The sequence below is a fragment of the Filicampus tigris genome, chromosome 20 (genome assembly GCF_054856515.1).
Source record: "Filicampus tigris isolate MCC_2025a chromosome 20, RoL_Ftig_1.0, whole genome shotgun sequence".
Classification (NCBI taxonomy): Eukaryota; Metazoa; Chordata; class Actinopteri; order Syngnathiformes; family Syngnathidae; genus Filicampus; species Filicampus tigris.
Genome location: NC_141236.1, coordinates 13226628 through 13248225, shown reverse-complemented (window position 1 = coordinate 13248225; position 21598 = coordinate 13226628). Strand labels below are relative to the sequence as shown.

Here is a 21598-nt window from a genome sequence, read left to right as displayed (position 1 = left end):
CGCCTCGACTTGTTGCATGTAAACGAGCCGACGCAAGTATGCCTCCGACTGTTGCCCGCACCTCGAGGGTATTATTAAAAACTACATCTTGTTATCCGAAACCAAATTGAGGGGAGCCTGAACCGGGCTATGCAAATGAGCCGAGTTGTAGTAGTCGGGAGCAGGAAGCCTGCCTGACATCCATCGAAAGATTTGCATGGGCGCGATTGGGCAGGTTCCGCGCGCCCATTTCGGCTCGCGCTTCCCCCTTTGCAAAGCATTGTGTGCTCAGGCTGGCTCATTTGAATGTTGTTTTTAATGATGGCCCCTGGGCTCCAGATAGCGTCCCCCACCAAACTCTCCGCGGCCACGAACGCCAAACCTGTGACATCCCGTATGCTTGTTTGATTTAGGAAAGAAACGACTTTTTGCAAAGGAATTTAGCTCCACCAAGGAAGGTTGGCTTGCTGTTTGTTTATGGGCCGCAAACGCGCTTAGTGTTTCGATCGGTTGGAAGGATTATGCATAAACTATTGAACCAAGTCAGGCTGGGAAACGCAAGCAAAAGAATACCTTAAGTTCCAAATGATCAAAAAGACTCCAAATAAGACACAAATCGGGAAAGTTACCGTAATGCAGAGGTGAACGGCGGAGTAGTGAAAGTGCCTCGGGGCGCAGTGACCTTTCCAAAAAAAAAAAAAAAAAAAAAAAATCCCATCGCACCTGGGCACGCTTGACATGTTGTATAAGAAACATTTGCAGGGTCCAGCCAACCCTGCGTTCGGAGCTGTGCCATCACAGATTGACAGCCAAGTGTGCTAATGGCTAGGCTAGCTAGCGATGTTCCGGACACAGCCAACAAATGCACGCTGAAAGGGGAACTCAAGTCAAACTTGTTGTCGCAAGATGTTGTATGAGCCAGCTCTGTCAAAACAGGGGATTCGAATTCATATTGTGTTTGTGGAATAACAATCAAACAGTATCATCGAAAACACTACATGCGTATTGTATTGTATTGTCTCAAAACGATGAGTGGATTATCAAAACCGTTGTCAGTTGATCGATTAATTGTTGCAGCGCTAATTTTTTCCATTATTTGTTTCCATTCCAATCTGTCCTCCTTGCTACATAAAAACAAGGAAGTTTCAACACGTTTCTTCCCAGACTTGTTTGGACCACCCCCGAAAGGTTTTGCATTTACCTCCGAAGGGGATTTCATATTTAAATTTATTTGCGAAACTTGACATCTTTGCCAGCTTTTAGGATTAACGCCCTTCGCCAGTCTGTGTACGTCACTTTTATTCCGTGCGTTATGTTGCACTTGACATATTGCTGTATTTGCTTTCACGTCATTCCATAGAAAAGGAAGGAAGGCCTTTGTTTAAAAAACGCAGCTATCGCCAAATGTAATCATGCTAGATAGAAATTGTGATGGCGCAAACAAACTTAGAGTGCCACTCAGCAACAATGTATTCAATTGTTTTTTTTTGTTGTTGTTTTGCACATAACGTAAACAAAGCCCAAATGTGATGATCGGCTCATTCGTGTCGCAATCTGTCCCTCCATCTGTTTAATCCATCGAATCAGTTACTTTTTCTCCAAAAGCCTTTCCGGCGGGTAGGAAACAATATTGTCGTTTTTAATCGAGTGCAAATGATTCTGTTGGGATAAAGGAAGCCCACAGACAGGCTGAAATAGATTTTCAAATGTTTTGTGGCTAGCGAAAGGTTGTTTTGCGAGATACAATCACAACCTCTTGCAATATTTTCCATCTCCATTGTGTGGCTTTGGTGTGTTTTTAGCTACTTTGGGTAGGAGACGTCCTAGAAACATTTAAGGCGCTAGATGAGCAACGTATCTTGCGTATTATTTTAGCAACCTCTTATTATTCCTGCCACATTCTTAGAAACCTCAGCAGATGTCTTTTTTTGGGGGGGGGGGGGGGGGCTCTAATTTATTTCACACAAACCTCATCGCCCCTTCCACCATTGAGATAATGCACGCAAGTGTTCTTTGCACCTGCTTTTATCAGATTGTTTGACTTTTCCATCCTCCTTTTTTTTTTCATCTCAGCAGGCCAATGCAGATGCCCACACACGCACACAAGTGCATCATGTTATTTTTGACTGTGCACATGTAGCACTGTTTTTTTCTGTTGGCCAATGGCGTTGATCACTGAAACAACAGGTCGCACAGAAGGTCTACGTTGTAACCGACATGAAAACCAGAGAGCAGTTTTTTGAGTGAAAAACAAGCAATTATGAAGCATAGAGAAGATTTTAAATTCAATCAAAAGCCAAACAGTGGCCATGTTCAATCCAATTATCTGGATTACCTTAAAAGAGGGCTCAATAGTAACTTTTTTTTTCACAAATCTGAAATTTTTGTGGCACAATTACAAAATGTAGGTGTGCACACTGTAAGTCCACTTGCCAAGGAAATGCTCTTTTTCAATATTTTACTGATAAATGAGTTCAAGTGTGGACTAGAAGTTTGTTACCAACAGAAAAAAAAATATCAAAAAAGAGTAATTGGAAAATTTACTGGTCGCACAGGCAGAAAGAGATTTTTTTTTAAATGTAATGTGACAATGTCTCAAATGTTACTTGCAAAATGCCACCATTTTGGGCGGTCTTCCTGCCCTGAGGAACTCAAGCACTGATGTCATGTGTGACATACATCAAAGGGGCCAATCAACTTAAATAATAAGCATTTTCACATGTGCAATGAAAGAACTTCAAAGAGCAACAACCTCCCTCCAGAAGTCAGGAGGGAAGGTCACGAACTTGACAAAGTACAGAGCCTACACTAGAAGATGCAAACTCCACATTAGAAAGAAGAGTAAAAAAGATACACAGAGAACAGCCCTCACAAAAAATTCAGAGAAACCTTTAGAGACTTATGAGATCAAATCTACCAAGGAGTGAACAGAACTTGATTATCTACTAATCTTGCCTTAATGTATTCACAAATTATAATTTCCAACAGCACCCCTGATTAATTCTCAACGCAACCTGGTTGGACATCACTTAAGCATGCCTCATACTCACCTTATCATGTCAAACAGCAAAATAAGCTCATGTAGCCTCACTGCACTGTTCCAATAGTATACAAATTGTTTTCTGGGGTGGAAAAAACTAAAGCACGTAATACAAACTGAGTGAACACTACCACTATTATAGTAGTATTATATATAGTTATAGTGTACACACTTTCCACACAAAATGCCCCCACAACTCATGAATACCATTTTCTATCTTGCAGACAAAATTGAAAGTTTGGAGAAAAAAGTGTGTTTGATAAATAATTTGCATTTTTCAAATACCAATGTCTAATTTGAGGCATGAACTGCAAGCATGTATTTTATTTATTTTTTTATTATCATAAAACAAAGGCAACCAAGCAAATTCAGTGCAGTAAAATGCAAAATTATTTGTTTTAAAAGTAATAAAGCGCTTACCAAGAGTTGGATCGCATGTTGAAGAAGTGACTATCAAGAAGTATGACGTCAGTGGGGTTTATTTACGTTTACCACTGCAGTTAAACTTCTTTCATCCTTTGAAGCTGTTCATCTTAAAAAATATATACTAGACAGGTGAAGCTTCTCTTCATGATGTCAGTGGTAAATTTACATCAATAAATGAAATGCATTGTTGTTTGTTTTTTATTGACTTGTGTCTCACGTGACCACGCAGTTTGTCTCCTGCGCATGCGCAGAAGCGACGCAATGGCTCCGGGACTCTGACACACGTCTCAAAATTCGACAACAAACAGCAAAAAAAACCCAACACTTTTCTCCCTGCTGGCACGACAAAGCACACATGAAGCAAAAATGTCTCGACATAGAAACGTCCGCGGCTACAACTACGACGAAGGTACCTTATCTCGGCGAGTAGTTTAAACCTCATGGCTAGGCCGCAACATGCTAAACTAGTTAGCTGCGAAGCTAAACTCCCTTGTGGTTCAATGGAGCGCTTTATGCTAACGGTAGCTCGCGAGGTTGTTTTGCTGTCGTGTCAACAAGCAACCATTGCATCAAGTTAATTATTAAATGTATGCTAACGCTGTTGTGATGTCTTGACACAATGTGTTAAAAGATAAAGACTTACGTTGTTATGTAGTGCCTTCGAAACAAGTTTGCAAACTCTGTTTTGGTCCAACAATGAATAAATCATACGATTTCATTTCGTGACATTACATTCAAATTAGGAAAATTAGCTGACATATTGCCATTTAGTAACTAATTATATCCCATTATTGTATCATTCACCTCGTAAAAATACCCGATAAGAATAATTGGACAGGTGGCATCAAGAATGCATGCACCGTTCCAACAACTGCAATTTGCCATTTCAATTAAGGAGAGGTAACTTTTATTTTGTTTGTTGTTGTTGTTGTTTTTTTTTTTTTTAGATTTTGAAGATGATGACATGTATGGGCAGTCTGTGGAAGATGACTACTGTATATCGCCAGCAACAGGTGGGTTCCCTATAGGAGCGTGTGATGTAAGTTTTGCCCTGGTAGAACCCACCAAACGCCTCCTCTAAGAGTGGCACCATCATCTTGTGGCGTTTAATTGCGGATTACAAGTTTGTGATCTCATCAAGCACACACAGCGCAGCTTCTGTACAACAGCGGCACCCAGGTTTTGCCTGATCAGTATGCACCTACGGACAAATAGGGCCCATTCAACCTGACCTGACACCCTATTTACATATTACTGGTGTTGGGTGGAATCCTTTTAACTCCAAAACTATCTCTTTCCAGGAAAGAAATAATTTGGAAAGGTAAAAATGATAATTACACCAATAGTGTCACTTGATTCATAGATCTATACATGACCGGCATAGATAGGTAGGCATGAATGCATTATTTACAAATTAATAAATAATTTTCGGAACAATTAAGTAACATTAGATGATTTCCCACAGTTATAGTTATGTTTTCTTTTTTTTTTATTTGCTCTTGCACAGCAAATCAGTTCATCTACTCTCGTCGAGAGAAGCAAGTGCCGAAGGAGGAGCCCCTTGAGGAGGAAGAATACGAAGAAGAGAATGTACCGATGTCCCCCACCATCAGCCACAACCTTGATCCACTTGATCAAGGTAACACACTTACTGAATCGATTCACCGGGATGCTTTTTTTCAATTAATTAATTTTAGGGATTCATTTGATTTGTCAGGACAGGTTTTAGTTGTGATAGTTCAGGTGTGTTTTTTACACAGCTTGACATGGCTGCCAACAGGGCGGAACTAGTTTCCAGTTAGTTTTAACATTTAGCTGCTTTTATGACTCCTTGTTTGACCTTTTTTTTTTTTTTTTTTTAAGTCAAAAGCGACAAGCAGCCTTAGTTACCATAAGAAACAGTCAACATCAGCGGAATCATTTTCACACTTGTTTTGCGTTTAACAAAAAAGCTTGTGTAATGTTGACTTGTTGAATATTTAACATTTCAATTTATTAAGGGTAGTTTTTCCTAGAGGAAGCTCTAGCCACTGATACTTGACATCGAGTAAGTCCTCCTCTGCACTAGTTGGTGCTATACTGTGGCAGTTTGACGCATCGGTGAATCATCATCTGTGTCAGAAAGTTAGGTCTTTGTTCACAATGTTTTGTATTGAATTAAATTCTCTATATCAAAAGTACTAGAGGTATCCGTACTCAGTGAGTACTCAAAGATGGAAAATTTGATTTTTGATCAGAAAATTAAAACAGATTTTATTGGTAATTATTGTTATCCTCAGCTCTACTTTTGGCAGCTCACATGTGCGTTGTGCCCCCACAGCCAAGCTCTACTCTTGTCTGGACCACATGAGGGCTGTGCTGGGTGACTCGATGCCAGACTCCGTGTTGAACCAGGCAGCCATAAGATGTGGCTTCGATGCACAGAGGGCACTGGATGCGGTCCTCTCCGAAGACCCCAAAACGGCCCCTGTCCCCAACAACGCCGCTGCCAACGTCGAGAAAACGCCGTTACCGCAAAGGAGCAGGCAGGCGGCCGTGATTGAGAAAGGTAGTTGTAGTTGTTTTCAATTTGCACACTGGAAAAGTGGGGGCAGAACAGTATATAATTTTTGCACTACAATAGATTTCCTTTTAATCTTTAGGGAACTATGTTTAGATGACATTTTTTTTAACGTTTGAATTGAATCATTTGAATATATTTTTTTCTCCCCTATATTTCATCACAGTGTTCATGTTCAAACTGCATATTGAGTGACTTGTCATAATATCAAACATACTTTTTAGCGTAAAAATACAGCTGTTTTTTTATTTATATTTTAATGAACTCTTGGGCCTACTCTACTACTTAATGGTAATTTTAATGTCGGCCATGATGGTGGTACGTGGCAAGCTCATTATTTTTTTAGGTGATACTTGGTGTAAAAAGTTTGAGAACCACTGCTCGAGCTCATTAGAGAATCTATCCCAATCTGCTGTGTGGTGAGTGAGACTGTGGCGTATTTACAGTATGTATTTGATCTATTTATTTACAACAAGCGATTGCACTAAAATTTTGACAAGCTCAAAAGTCGATTAATGGCTTTCTGGAGTCAAACCAAAACCTTTATGAACTGCACATGCAATGGTTTTTATGTTATGCTAACACTTGTGACACTGTATGTTTAACCACAAAAATATTTTTTGCAAGTAATTAAAAACCTTTTTTTTTTTTAACATATCTTTTGCTCTAGAGTTGGGAACTTGAAAACTGGTTATTTTAAATTACTATTTGAACATGATTGACTGTTAGTTAAGTATAAAAAAAGTTAACAATTCACGTCTTAGCCTTGATGATGAATGAAGAAGGCGCAGTGATTAAAAAAAGAAAAAGGTTCTTTTACATTCGTACTTGTCACCCAAGGGCAAAAAAGTTACCCACTGTGAAATGTGAAAATCTTTACAGCTGTCTACCTTGACACTTTGCCTGAGTTAAACTGAGCTTCCGTGGCTGGTGACATATGTTCTCATGTCTATTGTGTGTGTAAATGAGATGAAGATGACTATTGATGCTTGGAGCGAAACAATCAGGCCAAAATCAGGAAATATGTTTGTAGCATATTAACTTAAGTTCCTTTTTTTCCCCAAACACCATCCATCCAGGATACAACAAATACACGTAGGCCTTCTTTAAAGCTTCTAATAGTTGCAGCAGTTTACATAAGCTGCAACAACTTTGTTGAAAAAAAGTGCTTTTAATATAAGGTAGGTACACATTTAAGGTACATTTTTAACAAAGTGCCTCTTTTCTCCCTTTTTGTGTTCCTCCGGATTGATGGTGCGATTCCTCGGTGTTCTGCGTGCTTCTCCCTCCTCGCCAACTGCAATCGGCTTCCGTAAGGTAAGGAGCCGACTCGTTTGCCTCTCTGTCAGACATGGTGGCGGCGGAGGCCAAGCCCGACATATTTGCGCACCCTTGCCCGCTCGATATTTCGTCGCCGCTTACTACGCTCGGCGGTTGCCAAAGGCCCAAAGCTAGCGGGCTAGGCGTTAGCGGCGCTAGCCTGGCGCAGCTCATTTCCGAGCATGAGCGTAAAAGTGAACGGACAGGAGTGGGAGGCCAGGGGCCCCGTTTGGCCGCTCCGTCCCTGAATGATACCTCTCTTATTTTCAATGACAATTTGTCTTTGGGTACGCTAGCGTCTTTAAATATGTCATCAGCTTCTTCGCTGCTTTCAGCTTCTCTAAGCAGCCTCTCCATTACGCAACCCAGCATAAAAACTGCAAGTCCTCCTCCAGGATGCAGTTGTCTGGGTTCTGTCGTGCACAGTCAACAAACAGGGGGAAGCGAGCTCTCAATTTCTCATCCGAAGGGTAGCCCGTCGTTGGCCGATTTAATCCAGGAGCATTCCAACCGAAACCAGATTTTCACGACCTCTTGCGCCGGCGACAATGAGTCGGGAGGCTTACGCCAGGCGACGCCGACTCTCTCGCTGTCCGAGCTCGCCTCGCAGCACCAAAGCAGAGTCAGCCACCTTGCGAAAAATGCCGGCCTAAACATCGGCGGGATCGTGTCGCTATCCGAGCTAGCGTTGCCGCACTGTGCCACGAGCCCTTCGGCGGAGGCCCGTCAGGCGGCGGGTGCACCCAAGCGACTGCCGGGCCTCTTGGAGCCGCCTGCTGCCTCACGTTTGCCCTGCCAAACCTCAGCAGCCTCAAGTGGGTCGCAGTACTTCCTCACCTCACTCGGATCGAAACCGGCGCTGGTGGAAAACGCATGGAAAGGCGGGGCTAAAAGCAAGCGGCAACGCAAGGTCGAGAAGCCGAGGTCGAACCAGAGCATTGATTTGAGCGCTCTAATGGCCAACATTGACGATTTCCCCTCGCCGTCCTCTCCCGGGCCGCTCGCCTTCGGCGCGGACTCTTCAGCCTTCGCTCGACCGTCCGTCTTTGCCATCGCGTTGGCCTTCCGGAGCTGGCGGCAGCACAGAAGAGCCAAAATGCTCGCCAAAGTCGGACACAAGGCCGGAAGCCCTCGCTTGGTCTTCCTCCACAAGGCCAAAGAGCATCACGGACAACTTGAGCAGATCATCCCGTTTGCGTTTGACACGCCTTCGCCGGACGACATCGTGAGGGCCAATCAGAGAAAAGCTTTCACCAGGTAGACCAGTGTCGCCTAACACGAGACAGAGGGGAACTTGGTGTGGAGTGAAGACGCCATTTGGACCAACCGACTTCGCATGTGATATTAGCTTTTTGTTGTCATGAATTGTTCTGATTTCCTGGCAGCTAAATGAATGTCTTGCTAACTTTTATAGATTTTCATTTATATGAAAATATCATTTCATCTTAATTCCGTGTACACTGATGTTTTTCTTGACTTTTTAAAAATAGTTGATTTCACTGCACTTGCTCTGCCTTTGACTTTTTTCACAACACTCGACCGAAACGTCGTTCTACTTGAGCTGTATTGAATTTTCAATAATCTTCTTTAAAAGTGTGGCCTTTTTTCTTGTTTTGGGCTTGGCAAACCCCACCTAGAAACCGAAAAGAAAGAGGTTGATGTTGCGCGCAGGTGCAGCTATTGGATCTGGATCAGCTAACCATGCTGATGGTTTATTGCTGCTTGGGTTTGACATCATAGGGGAGACAGACAACCTTTCTTTTTTTCTTTTTTTTTTTTGTTGTTAAAATGACACCTGGCGTTCTTCTCATGAACAAGTGTGTCACGCACAGACCCCTTTTTACTATGTATAAATACACAAAAGCAGTATCGGCAATACGGTTGTAGAATTGACTTAAAGTAGTAATAATGAGAATAACTAATGTGTTTTAGCTGGGTGTGTCACCACAAGCTGCCTGGGGTTAACTTGTTAAATTTGAAATAAAGCTGAACTTCAATATGAGTAATGTTTGAGCTTCTCTGCCCGTTTAGATGAATGGGTGGTGAAAAATTCTTTTGCCACCAAAGGCCAAAAAACAAATGTTGGTTACTGTATTGACTATATTCTCAGCTCGCTGTTTGTATAAGATACGTAATTAACATTATTATTATAATCACCTATGCATCTAACATTGTGGAAGGCCCCCCCCCCATCCCCATTTGTAGCGTGACTCATGATAAGATTTTGCTCTGAATCATCTCCGAGTGAATGACGACAATGGACTGTTTATCTGCACTTTTGAGTTAGGCTGAGAAAATATGAGCTGATGTTCCTGATACTTGTTGGGTCATTTTCTTCCTCTTATTTAAATGCGGCGAGATCCTCGAACGTGATGGGCCGGTGTTTGAATTGATGGGTGTCAACCCCACGCAGGTGCGCAGGACCCCAAGGCCATCAAACACGGACGAGACAGCCCCGGGAAAAGGATTGATGAGTAGGGCAGATAATGACGAGACCAGTGCAACCGGTTTCTCCCTGTAACCTTTGGAGGAGCTTGGAAATGCCTTGACGTATGAGTTGAAATGAATTGGAAATGCGAACATTTTTTTTATTTTTTATTAAATGTTTGTGTAAGGAAAATCGTACTTTGTAAAATTTAACTTCATAAAGACGGAGTAATACGGTAGCAGCTTTAAATACAATTTAAAGAAGTGACTCCATGAACTGCGGTAATATTTGTCCTTTTTCGCAGAGGATGACAAATATCGTCCTCTGTGAGTGTCACCTTGCATGCGATGATGACAAAAAAAAATTAAGAAATAAAACACTCATACCGCCGATGGAAAGTGAGGTTTTGAAACGGTGACACGTTAAAACGATAAACCCTCAACCTGTAACCAGCCCATGCCTAACCACCACATAGATGCTATCCGTTAGCCCGTCCATGGCGTTTCTCATTATGCGCGAACATTAAGCTCGTTGACTTAAAAGTAAAGTTGTTTCAAATGATTGACTTGTTTCGTTTGAGACGTCAGCTGGGAGTGGCATTAAATATCTTGAAGCATCTTTTCTGCCAAACGGCTGCTCGTTGTGAAATGACTGCTCGGCTCGCTTGTATCTCAAGGCGACATCGTTTTCTCTATGAAGGATCTCGCAGATGCTGAGTTGAACACCTTTGTCCGGAGACGAGTGACTGACTGTGTGGGTTTTAAGCAGGATGCCGCGAGGAGAAAATGTAACCGCAGGCGCACATCAACTCGCTGCACGCAGCTGCCGACCATTTTGCGCCGCGTCTCTACAACACTCCACCTACGTTGGAAAATCTCGTCACATCACTCAGGGTTCACAGCCTTGGCAGCAACTTTGAACAGCGCCGATCAATGTGCGCAGTGTTGCGCATTGCACAAAGGTCAAACAAATGGAAATGTAAAATATAGTTTCAATTTGGTGGTCACACTGGCAGTAGGGTCCACGTCACAATGTTTACATTCAATTTAAAAAATATGGTCTTGAAGGAAAAATTGTAAAGTTTAACACTTGATCAATTCAAATTGAAGTCCCAACAAAAATGATCACATTTATTTGTGCTAAAATTAATGTGGGATCAGAAATGGCATTTTCAATGTTTTTGAATTTTATCTGACACAAATCAATGTTTCTCCCAGCCAGGGCCTGATTGGCACAATGTGCCTTACAATGTATTTTATGGGAAGTATAAGGGTGAAAAAAAAAAAAAAAAAAAAAAATGGTGCCTCGCGATACGAGTGAACTAACCTGAGGACTCTACCCAGTGCTCGCGGTCACCACGTTTTGCCTTAGTTCGGTCCGCGTAGCTCTGTGCTAACAACATTGCAAAACACCATTGACATGCTAACAGTTAGCATTGGGAGTCGCGCATTGAGAAGCAATGGCTGTTTGAACACACATGGTGGAGCATCACATAGACGGATAACGTAAAAACTCTCACGGCAATTTTTGACTTTATTCTCTTGAAAATTGTTTAATATTACTGCATCGTACTGTCTCATGTACAAGAAGGTGGCAAATGAGGGAAGTGATGTAAATGACGAGTTCAGGGATCAACACGTAGAGCTGCACATCGGGCTTGACTAACCAGGATGTTGCCTTCGTGACACACATTCGAATGTGGTTGGGAAAGCTGTTAAGTAGTCATGAGCTTCATTGACGGCTACATTCATTTCTTTGGCTGCCCCTAGCCAAGTCGACTACTACAGAGTGATTAGCAAACAAGCGGTTGAAGCTAGTTAGCTTTTCGTGTGTGTTCAAGGCTGACGTCGATGATTAAAATGTCATCTCTTGACACGGGCGACTTGCGTTACCCCTTTCGATCCATGTGGCTGTCAATCACCCCCGTCACCCACTGCCAGCGCTTCTTATTTAGCTTGAGCCTGTGTGTTCTGACGGGGTGGGGTTGGGGGATGATATTTGCATATCCTGGGCGAGCTCCTCGTATCCTGTGCTCAGTTAGGCCCTCGGGGGCCCAGTTGTAAGGATGACTGGCTCACTGCGAGATCCTGCTCCGAGGCCTCAGAACCCGATTTGTTGTTTGTAGTTAAGCTCAGGCCGCCCTGATGTCAGGGCTGCCCTTGGGCTGACACACAAAAAGAAACAAGACTAGCCCGAGAGCGCAGACCTCCACCAAGACCAAACAACAATTCAAGATAGTCCTGGCTTGTTGTGGAGTGGCTAACGTATTGCTCGATGGAAGGAAACAACAACCCAAAAACAATCGGCGGGGATGTTTGTGAACATCATTTGTGGATGAACAAAACAAAAAAAGCCAACATTTCTTATTTAGATGCGTAATAATAGCCGTGGCGTGTATGTTGTGTAAAGCACAACACGGGGAGGGGCGAAAGCAGGACCCTGACATCCTTGTCCTGGAGGGTTGCTTGGCTGTCAGGGCTTTTGATGGCAATCATTTATTTACATGTATACAACTGTGAAATAAGATGTGAGCAGTGCTGACTCACCGCATGGCTCATGTTGAACGTCAGTGGGTTTTTTTCTCTACACGGTGTTCGCCATTCACTCCATGAACTGCATTGTCATCATTTCTCACGATTGCGACGTGCACTTTCTATGACCTGCCGTGACACATACTGTGTTTATACCATACATATGCTCTGTTCGAGTAAACTTGTCCGGCTTCCACCGTGTTGTCGTTGCTCAGAATCGGGATTCTTTATTTTCTACTCAAAAGCTGTGCTGATCTGCAATCCGAAGCGATGCAATGCTGCCATCTACAGGGATCTGTTAGTCATTACAGTGGTTCACAAAGCTAAATTTCACAGCCAAGCCAGGTGAGACCCTGAACAAATCCCACCAACATTTGCCATAATAGCAACTGCAACAATAAGCCATACTTTGCATCTTTGTTGCATATGGGTGCTTACACAATCGAACTGGACACACACCAACATTTAATGGTCTCGTCCCTGGGCCATACCACACCCTGCCATTGTTTTTGGGGTTGTTTAAATACGTTCGGCGGTTGTGGCATAATCCGAAACATAAACAAACCAAGAAATCCTCACTCTAACCAAAAAAAATAATAAAAATCATGTAAACATAACCTCATCTTTTGGCTTGCTGGAGCCTACAACTATCTGGCAAGTGTCCTTTTATTTTAGTAGCAAAGCACAACATGTCCGTTTGCTTAAGGAAATGTTTGTTTCTTCAAACATGAAAAGTAGCGGTTACGGTCCACTGCATGAATTGAGTACCTGTCTGCTTTGTCTTTGACAAACTGTCTGCCGTTTGGGTTTTGTCACCAGGTTTAATTTATGGAGTGCTTTTCCACTTTTTCAATTTCAACTTGCTGTGTTGTGCTCATTGTGATTGGGAGCAGACTGACCCAATTGTAATCGGTTCATCAGTAAGGCCAGGCTTAAACCGTCTGTCCACTTTCTTTGCTTCAAGCAAGCAGAGGGGCTTTTCCCTCTTATGCTGAGTCAGTCATTCAGAGAGGGCTCAAGAAAGTGCTGGCGTAATTCTGCTGAGGGAGGCGCAGTTTATCTCCACCCACATGGTCCCTCTTGAATGGTCTCGTCAAGAAAATCAACCAAATGTGCATTTTCTGCATCGAAAAGCATACATCTCCAATATGTCATCAGCGTTGGCGTCGTTGTTGAGATTCAGTTCTGCCAATTGTCTCGTCATGCTTCTGCTCTAAACAGCAGCCTCTTCCGAGATTAACCCTTTGCGAGCCAGGAAGTAGCACCGCCAGTGTGCGGCCTTACAGTCTTAAATGAATCAGTAGCAGCTCAGTATGACTAGCATGGCCGCCTTTTGGGGACTGGGATGACAAAGCATTTTTTTTTTTGACAAGACTTGAAAAATGAGCTCGGAGATAATCTATTCATGTTTTTCTCAGATGGCCAAAGAACGTGTACAGAAAAACGGTTGCAAAGATCAATACAATTTGTTTTGCAATTTCAGTGCAAAATTATATTTTACACATGAGAAAAGCAGAATTCACATTATTCTTTTGAACACACTGTATGTGTCCCAGAAACCCGAAAAACCCTAGTCTTAGAAATAAGTCAAAGTGGTAAAAGAATTTGCAAAACAATTTTCTCGCTAGCTATGTTGAAGTTGGACCTGAACGAGAGTGTACATAACCCTTCTTGTGTTCCTCGTAGCTAAAAGCAGAGACGTCTCGAACAATAAACTGGACTGTGAAGTCGTACCCAAAGTGGCCCGCATGACCGTGTCTGGCAAGAAGCAGACCATGGGCTTTGATGTTCCCAGGTACCAAACACACGCACGCACACGCACACACTTCGGTGCCCATCTAAGCGGCCAGAACGGATTATTTGCACTTCCATTCATTTCAACAGGGAAACATGATTTGATGAGTGTTTAGTTCTGAGCTCAAGAAGTGCATTGCGCATGTTTACATATCATTGTTCCATGAAATGTGAAAAGTTGAAGGGACAAAGCTACAGATTTGTCCGCATTATTGTTGTAGCCTGACTTAGGACTTATTAGCTGGTGTCATGATTACTCGACGGGTTTCCTTCACTGCTATCCGTTTCTCTCTCCTCAGCAGCGGGGATAACGGCGTCATCGCTACCGTGACGCGGCGAGGCAACAGCCCTGAAAACACCACAACAACACCAGCCGCCGGTGAGGCCACGCCCAAACGACCCGAGACTCCTTCCAGAGGTTCAAACGAGGACGAGTTCGCCGGCGTTCTCACTCCCGGACGCTCTGCCGGAAAGGCCCGGCAGGCGATTGATGTGAAGGCTGAGCTGGAGAAGAGACAAGGAGGCAAACCTCTGCTGAATTTAGTGGTGATTGGTAAGCGCAAATGTGCTCTTCTGAAGGGGAATACATTTAGTTGGTCTCTTGTGTAATTAGTGTGAATAGGTAATGACAAAATATTGAGCGATCAGTGTAAAATAAATAAATAAATAAATAAAAAGTACAGTAACTATTGTAACAACACCTATTAAAAAATCCATAATACACTGGGGGATTACTCTACTATATTACTATATATCTTTGAAGACCATTCTTCTCACATTTATGGCATAAAGTAATTTCCAAGGTTATTGTCGTGAACAAAAACGAATGAAATAAGCTCAAATTGAAAAAACATTTTTGTAAATAGAATAAAGTCGAAAATGCTTTTAAGAAAGTGAAAACTAACTGAAACTACATCTTGCATTTATAAAACTAACTAAAGTAGATGCAGTAATTAAAAATATGTTGTTTGTTTTCGTCTTTGTCAATTAATATAATACATGAGCTTTCAGGGTTCCTTTTAAATCATTTAAGAATTGGCGTTTACTTTCTTACACAATACTTAGAGACATTTATTTTTAAATCTTGCACAAATACTCCATATATTTAAAAAAAACAAAAAAAAACCTAAAACGAATAAAATCTAATGTAAAACAAACCTGCTCTACAAACTAAAACTACTAACTGATTCAAAAAAAAAGTAAGTCAAAATGAAACAAAACAGTTTCCCATGAGACCTGCAACCATCTTAGTATCTACACTTTTGCAACATCTGCAGTTTCCTTTTTGGCCATCTCTTATCATCTCCCCCGGCGCCCTACCTGCTTTATCACTCCCGTCGCAGTCTTCCTCTCCCATCTTTTGTCAACTTTCGCTTCACCGTCCCACACCCCGCTAAGCTTCAAGTCTTGTCTTTCTTATCCCGCCTGTGCAGGTCATGTTGATGCAGGGAAGAGCACGCTGATGGGCCACCTGCTCTATCTGCTGGGCAATGTCAACAAGCGCACCATGCACAAGTACGAAACCGAGTCCAAGAAAGCCGGCAAGGCGTCGTTCGCCTACGCCTGGGTGCTGGATGAAACTGGCGAGGAGCGCGACAGGTACACCTCGACATTGGTTTCCTACCCTCCACTTGTTTGTGGATTCCAAATCAACATTTTTCCCCCAAAAATTCAATTAGCATTTTATTTCATATAAATGAATTGTATTTTGAATTCATTTTCATTCAAATGTATGTAACGATGGACTATCCAGTTGTTCATACGCATACCAGTACAATTTATCAAACGCATTCACATGTAGTCCTGATCACGAACGGGTAATTGATTTTCAAGCACGTTATAATGGAGAACACGTTGGTATTTTTGGCGGGTTTGCTTATGTGGAGCAGGATTTTTGTTTTTTGGCAGGTATTACCAATTGGGAATGGGTGATCTTTTTTTAGGAATGTTTTTTGTTGTTACTGTTGTCATCCCATGGCAAATCTTGAATCCCAGAATACTTCATAATCCAAGAACTACACAGAAACAAGGTTAGTTAATCTCGGTATTGTAATTTTAAGCATGATTGCCTGCCTGGCAACAAGTACTATTTTTACTTGACAACACAAACGGTATTACATTGAGATTTCTGTCAGAATTTGGAGTTTTTAAGTGAATTAACTCCTGATGTTATCATAAGTTTAATCAGTGATTTAAACACCCTCAGTTGTTAAATTTACTGAATGCATTTGCTGTGCAGATATTTTCCCTTTTAAAAAAGAATATATATATATATATATATATATATATATATATATATATATATATATATATATATATATATATATATTAAAAAGAAATCTGTGTTTGACCGCAGAGGCGTGACGATGGACGTCGGCATGACCAAATTTGAGACTAACTCAAAGGTGGTGACACTGATGGACGCGCCCGGACACAAAGACTTCATCCCCAATATGATCACCGGCGCTGCTCAGGTAACGACACATCCTCCCTCCTCGAGCTACGTTTTGAAACAAACCACGTGGCGTACGACTCAAACGTCTCCCTCGCCTCCTTGCACCTCTCTGGCCACGTCCTGGCAAACTTGACGTTGTGGTTTTGGGTGTTGCTCATTCAAGGTGTGCTCGACGGTACCTTACGTCATTTCTCTTTTTGCCATATGACTGTCCTTGCGCTAAAAGCGGTGTCACCATTTTCATAACATGGATTTGACAAAGGTTCTCTTGAGAAAATTGTAATTCACATCCAGTCCAGCTAATAACTTGTGCCTTTACTTGTGCCGCAAATGAACTAGTTTTCTCAACAGCGTAAGATTTCGTTGCCACGCGGCACAGGACATGCTCAGTTACTGCTGTACTTGTGGTTTTTCACGTCATATTTTTTTTCACTTTGTGGCCTAGACGTGTTTTTCATGCAAATGTTGACTATAACTTTCACTCAACTACTGCATCAAACATTTATTCTGTTGTATGAACAGAACTCCATTGTAAACCTAGGACCCAATGTAGATCGATATTAGCGGTGGTCCACAAAGCTCTGTACTAGGCCCATGGATTATAAAGATGCAGTCTACGTACATAAATGTCACAATTACTTGCTGTTCCAGTAGTGAACTGGTGTTGTTTGACAAGGGGGTCCACAAATCTTTCCTGTACATGAATGTCAAAATTGTCTGGCGTTACAGTAGAAAAGTTGTTACTTTTACACATCTCTAGTAGCACATGCGTTTTTTTCTCCTCAGGCAGACGTGGCCGTGCTGGTGGTGGACGCCAGTCGCGGGGGGTTTGAGGCAGGCTTCGAGGCGGGCGGTCAGACCAGGGAACACGGACTGCTGGTGCGTTCACTCGGCGTCACTCAGCTGGCAGTGGCGGTCAACAAGATGGACCAGGTCAGAACGCCCACACCAAATGGTGACTCTTCATTCACATGAAATACGACGACGTGTTTTGACGAGACAACACCGCATAAAGCCGCACCCCTCTATTTGCCGCATTTGGCGTCTTTGTTTTACTAGCTGGTCTGGCCACTTACATGTCCCGACTTGCATGTCCCTCCCAGTGATCGCCACATGCCAGAATGCAGTCCGAACTCCTTCAACAGCATTAAAATTCCTTCCTGACGCATACTTTAATTCATGTTGCCATGTTTTAATTAGTGGCTTGTTGTTGACACCACCCCTGGGTGCTAACTGTGTGAAATGGTGCCCATCCGCAGGTTAATTGGCAACAGGAACGCTTTCAGGAAATCACATCCAAACTCGGTCACTTCCTCAAGCAGGCAGGCTTTAAGGTTGGTGGACTTGCAGTCTATGCTGAGTTCGCATTTGAACTAATAAGTATGATCGTTTTTTTTTCTCCTGATACATCTCCAGGACTCTGACGTTTTCTACATCCCCACCAGCGGCCTGTCTGGAGAGAACCTCAGCACTAGGAGTTCGGTGTCTGAGCTTACCTCTTGGTATTCCGGTCTCAGCCTACTGGAGCAGATTGGTAATGCACGATAAGAGGAATGAAAGTAAAGTTGAAAGCCTGTCAAGTTCCCCCAGTGACAGTGATGCCCTTTCACTTTCAGCTAGACGAGTAAAAATGCAAATGCCAGACTAAAAGTGTTGGCATGTTAACATTTTGGGCGCATTTTCCTTTGTCAGATTTCGCATGCAGATCCCATGGTCCCCCCCCAAAAAATGCTGACCATACATTGGTCATATAGTTCCATGATGAGTTTGGAATTATGACTTTTCATAACAAGCTAATAGGGCTGTAATGTTAAAAAATTGAAAGGGAACGCATTAACCCGTCGTCTTTGAAATGGCAGAACCGTGATGCAGATTCCAGCTATCGGTTTGTTCCTTCAATCCAACAAATCCGACAAATGTAACTATTACTGAAATAAAAAACCTAATCACGTAAGATGTGTATGGAAACATGAGTCGGAAATGGCGACAAGTATCAAATTGTAACTTTGTTGTATCTTTACAACCCTCAAAGCTAATTTGTCACCCTTTCCTACGAAGATGCCTTCAGGCCTCCTCAGCGCTCTGTGGACAAACCTTTCAGACTGTGCGTGTCTGATGTCTTTAAAGGTAAAGTTGCTGTCTCATACAGTGTGTGTGTGTGTGTGTGTGTGTGTGTGTGTGTGTGTGTTTCAATGCGGGATTCTGTGCACCCTCACTCAACCCAACATTATTCTTATTTTGCGTCACTGCTCATGTTCTCCATCCAGACCAGGGCTCAGGCTTCTGCATCACAGGCAAGATCGAGGCTGGTTATATTCAGACTGGGGAGAAACTCCTGGCCATGCCCCCCAATGAAACATGTCTAGTCAAAGGTATTTTGTACACTTGTCTAGCAAAAAACAAAAAAGACTGAAAGTCTTCCTAACTCTTCAGAGAAATGTCTGTGGGCGTGTGGGGATTAACACTGCCATCATGTGGTCACTGTGTGACTAACACCTGTCAGGTATCACTCTGCACGATTCCCCTTTGGATTGGGCTGCCGCTGGTGATCATGTCAGCCTGACGGTAACTGGCATGGACATCATCAAGATCAAGTAAACAGACTCCAGTTTTTTATTTTTTATTTTTTATTAGTTAGCAGCCATACCAATCGATCACGTCTTCCCTCCTCGCCTCCTTTCAGCGTGGGCTGTGTCTTCTGTGATCCCAAAGAGCCCATCCGAGTTTGCACCAGATTCAGGGCGCGACTATTACTCTTCAATTTTGAGGTTCCCATCACAAAAGGCTTCCCGGTAAGCACGCTTTTTTAATCCTTGGTTGTCAAACTAGGCTGGCGGTCACTCCGGGGTGTACGCTGCCTCTCGCCCAAAGTCAGCCTTACTTTACTTATTGTATTCTTTATTTCAGACTCAGGGAGATTCATATCACAGAGTAAAAAAAAAAAAACAAGCATGGAAAATAATAATAATAAACAAAAGGCTAATAAATGACAACAAAAAACATAGTACCAAGCCTTGCACAGTGATCAACGTCCAAATGTTTGCCTGTGGTTCTACTGTCTGGCAAAAAATCTGACAGAACTGCGCACATGATTAGCCAAAACATGAGGTCATTTTCTGACCCAAATTTCCTACGCATAAATCTTTCCTTGTTAAACTGTGACTGTGATAACTTAATCCGTTTTTGTGATTTGAGTCATCGTTGACCCATTCGATCTAATGAACAATTCTTCAAAAACATAGTCATTTGAACACAATTACAACTTTCTTTTCCCCACGAAATATGCATATTTGCTCTCACAATGTTCTATATTTATGTCTGTATATGTTACTTCATTGTATTTTTAATCGCACGCTTACAGGTCTTGTTGCATTACGGGACCGTGAGCGAGCCGGCCACCATTACTAAACTGATAAGCGTTTTGCACAAGAGCAGCGGCGAGGTCCTCAAGAAGAAACCAAAGTGAGTGTTCCTCGGGGATTCTGAATTTTCCACGTTTTCTATAGAGCAAAAAAAAAAAAAAAGGGCCTAATAATTGTAACAAATCAGGAGGGTCGTTCGCGTTTAACTTGAGTGTTTGTGGCTGGCTGTCGAGGTGTTTGGGGAAAGGCATGAACGCCATCGTGGAGATCCAGACGCAGAGGCCCGTGGCGTTGGAACTCTACAAAGACTTCAAAGAGCTGGGCCGCTTCATGCTGCGCTACGTGGGCTCCACCATCGCTGCAGGCGTGGTCACTGAGGTATACATATAACCACCAGATGTATTATTAAGGGGGAATTAAGACAGATAAGATTCCCACTGAAGGCTGAGGTACCAAATGCACGAGCTGCCACTGGTATCGAACAACTGCAAACATGTTGCATTGAATTGAAACAGTACAAGTTCCTTTTTGATCAAGATAATAAAGGTAGGTGGTGTCATTTTCCCTGCATGATTTTTACTTTTTTTTTTTTTTTTTTACTCATTGATTTCCAACCAGTGACTAGTTCCAACTAGAATTATTTACTATAAAAGTCGTCACCTTTGTTCAACTATTGATGCCAGCGACAGGTAGGGGCATGAAGTATTCTTAATTAAGATGGCTCAAGGTGCTGTATATAATTAACCTTGTTTATTCACTTTTTGGGATATTTTTGTTGGTGTGTTATGATTTTTTTTTTAATGTAAAATATGTGCCTTTGTGCAGTAAACATTGGGAAACTAAATCTGAAATTGAGCTAAATTCCCAAGAAAATGATACGGAAGTTAAACAAAATGACAAGATGACAGTTAATGAAGTATTAAAGTACAAATGATGAATTAGGCGAATTTTCAAATATGAACAAATCAAAGCTGTACCGGCCTCCTGAAAAATACCCTGTTGAACGTCTACCTTCCTCTCATTGCTGTCTTTTCATTCTCTCTCCAGATCAAAGAATGAAGGCCTGTGCCATCAGCGTCGTCCTTGGATAGCACACATGAGCGTGGCGGCCCTCCCCTCCATCCCTCCGGCCTCACCCGAGTGGCCCGATCAACTCTTGACAACCAGTCGCATGGTTGCAAGCCCGAACAAGTTGGCGGCGCCCAGCGACGTCCAGCTACCACCCAAAAGACTCGCATGAAGTCCACGCTTTAGTCAGACGTACAGTGGTTAATGGCACTGTATTCTCCCCAGATTGACGGTTTGTTCAAATATTGAAACGCAACAGCCCGTGCTGGTGGAGCCGCGACAGAACAAACCAATCTCGCAGCTTCTTATTTATATCGTTTTTGAGCTGAAATGGCGAACTTTAATTTGAGTCGGCAGGATTGAAAAAAATCTGATTTTGGAGGCAATGTTTGGTCGTGTTGTCAAACACACACGCGTTCATCTGAAGTATTGCAGAGCCACAGACTACTTTTAAAGTTTGATGGGATGAAGATAAAACAAAAATGCTCACCAAATCGCCTCCAATTGTTTTTTTTTAAAAGGTTTTGCACCACATTTATAGTTCATGCAAGAAACCGGCCAATAAAACTTACAAAAAATTATGCGTTTTAGCTGCTGACTATTAGCTTGTCGATGTTTTTTGGGGGGGGGGGGGC

At 42.5% G+C, this 21598-nt stretch overlaps 1 protein-coding gene across 3 annotated transcripts; it reads left to right on the top strand.

The window, feature by feature from the left end:
* Positions 1-3663: 3663 nt before the first annotated feature.
* Positions 3664-21457, top strand: hbs1l (HBS1-like translational GTPase). 3 transcript variants are annotated; one of them, XM_086019202.1, is made up of 18 exons: positions 3669-3854; positions 4393-4458; positions 4953-5084; positions 5766-5993; positions 13971-14079; positions 14381-14631; positions 15512-15677; positions 16435-16552; positions 17320-17466; positions 17793-17867; positions 17950-18067; positions 18592-18660; positions 18801-18905; positions 19037-19127; positions 19217-19325; positions 19895-19995; positions 20129-20273; positions 20943-21457. In XM_086019202.1, the coding sequence occupies exons 1-18, from the start codon at positions 3812-3814 to the stop codon at positions 20952-20954; spliced, it is 2085 nt and encodes a 694-aa protein (XP_085875328.1). In that variant the 5' UTR covers positions 3669-3811; the 3' UTR covers positions 20955-21457. The 3 variants fall into 3 exon arrangements, with proteins under 3 accessions (XP_085875330.1, XP_085875328.1, XP_085875327.1); XM_086019201.1 differs by having other exon boundaries at positions 14378-14631; XM_086019204.1 differs by lacking the exons at positions 13971-14079; positions 14381-14631; positions 15512-15677; ... (9 more) ...; positions 20129-20273; positions 20943-21457 and adding an exon at positions 7328-9327 and having other exon boundaries at positions 3664-3854.
* The last annotated feature ends 141 nt before the right edge of the window (positions 21458-21598 follow it).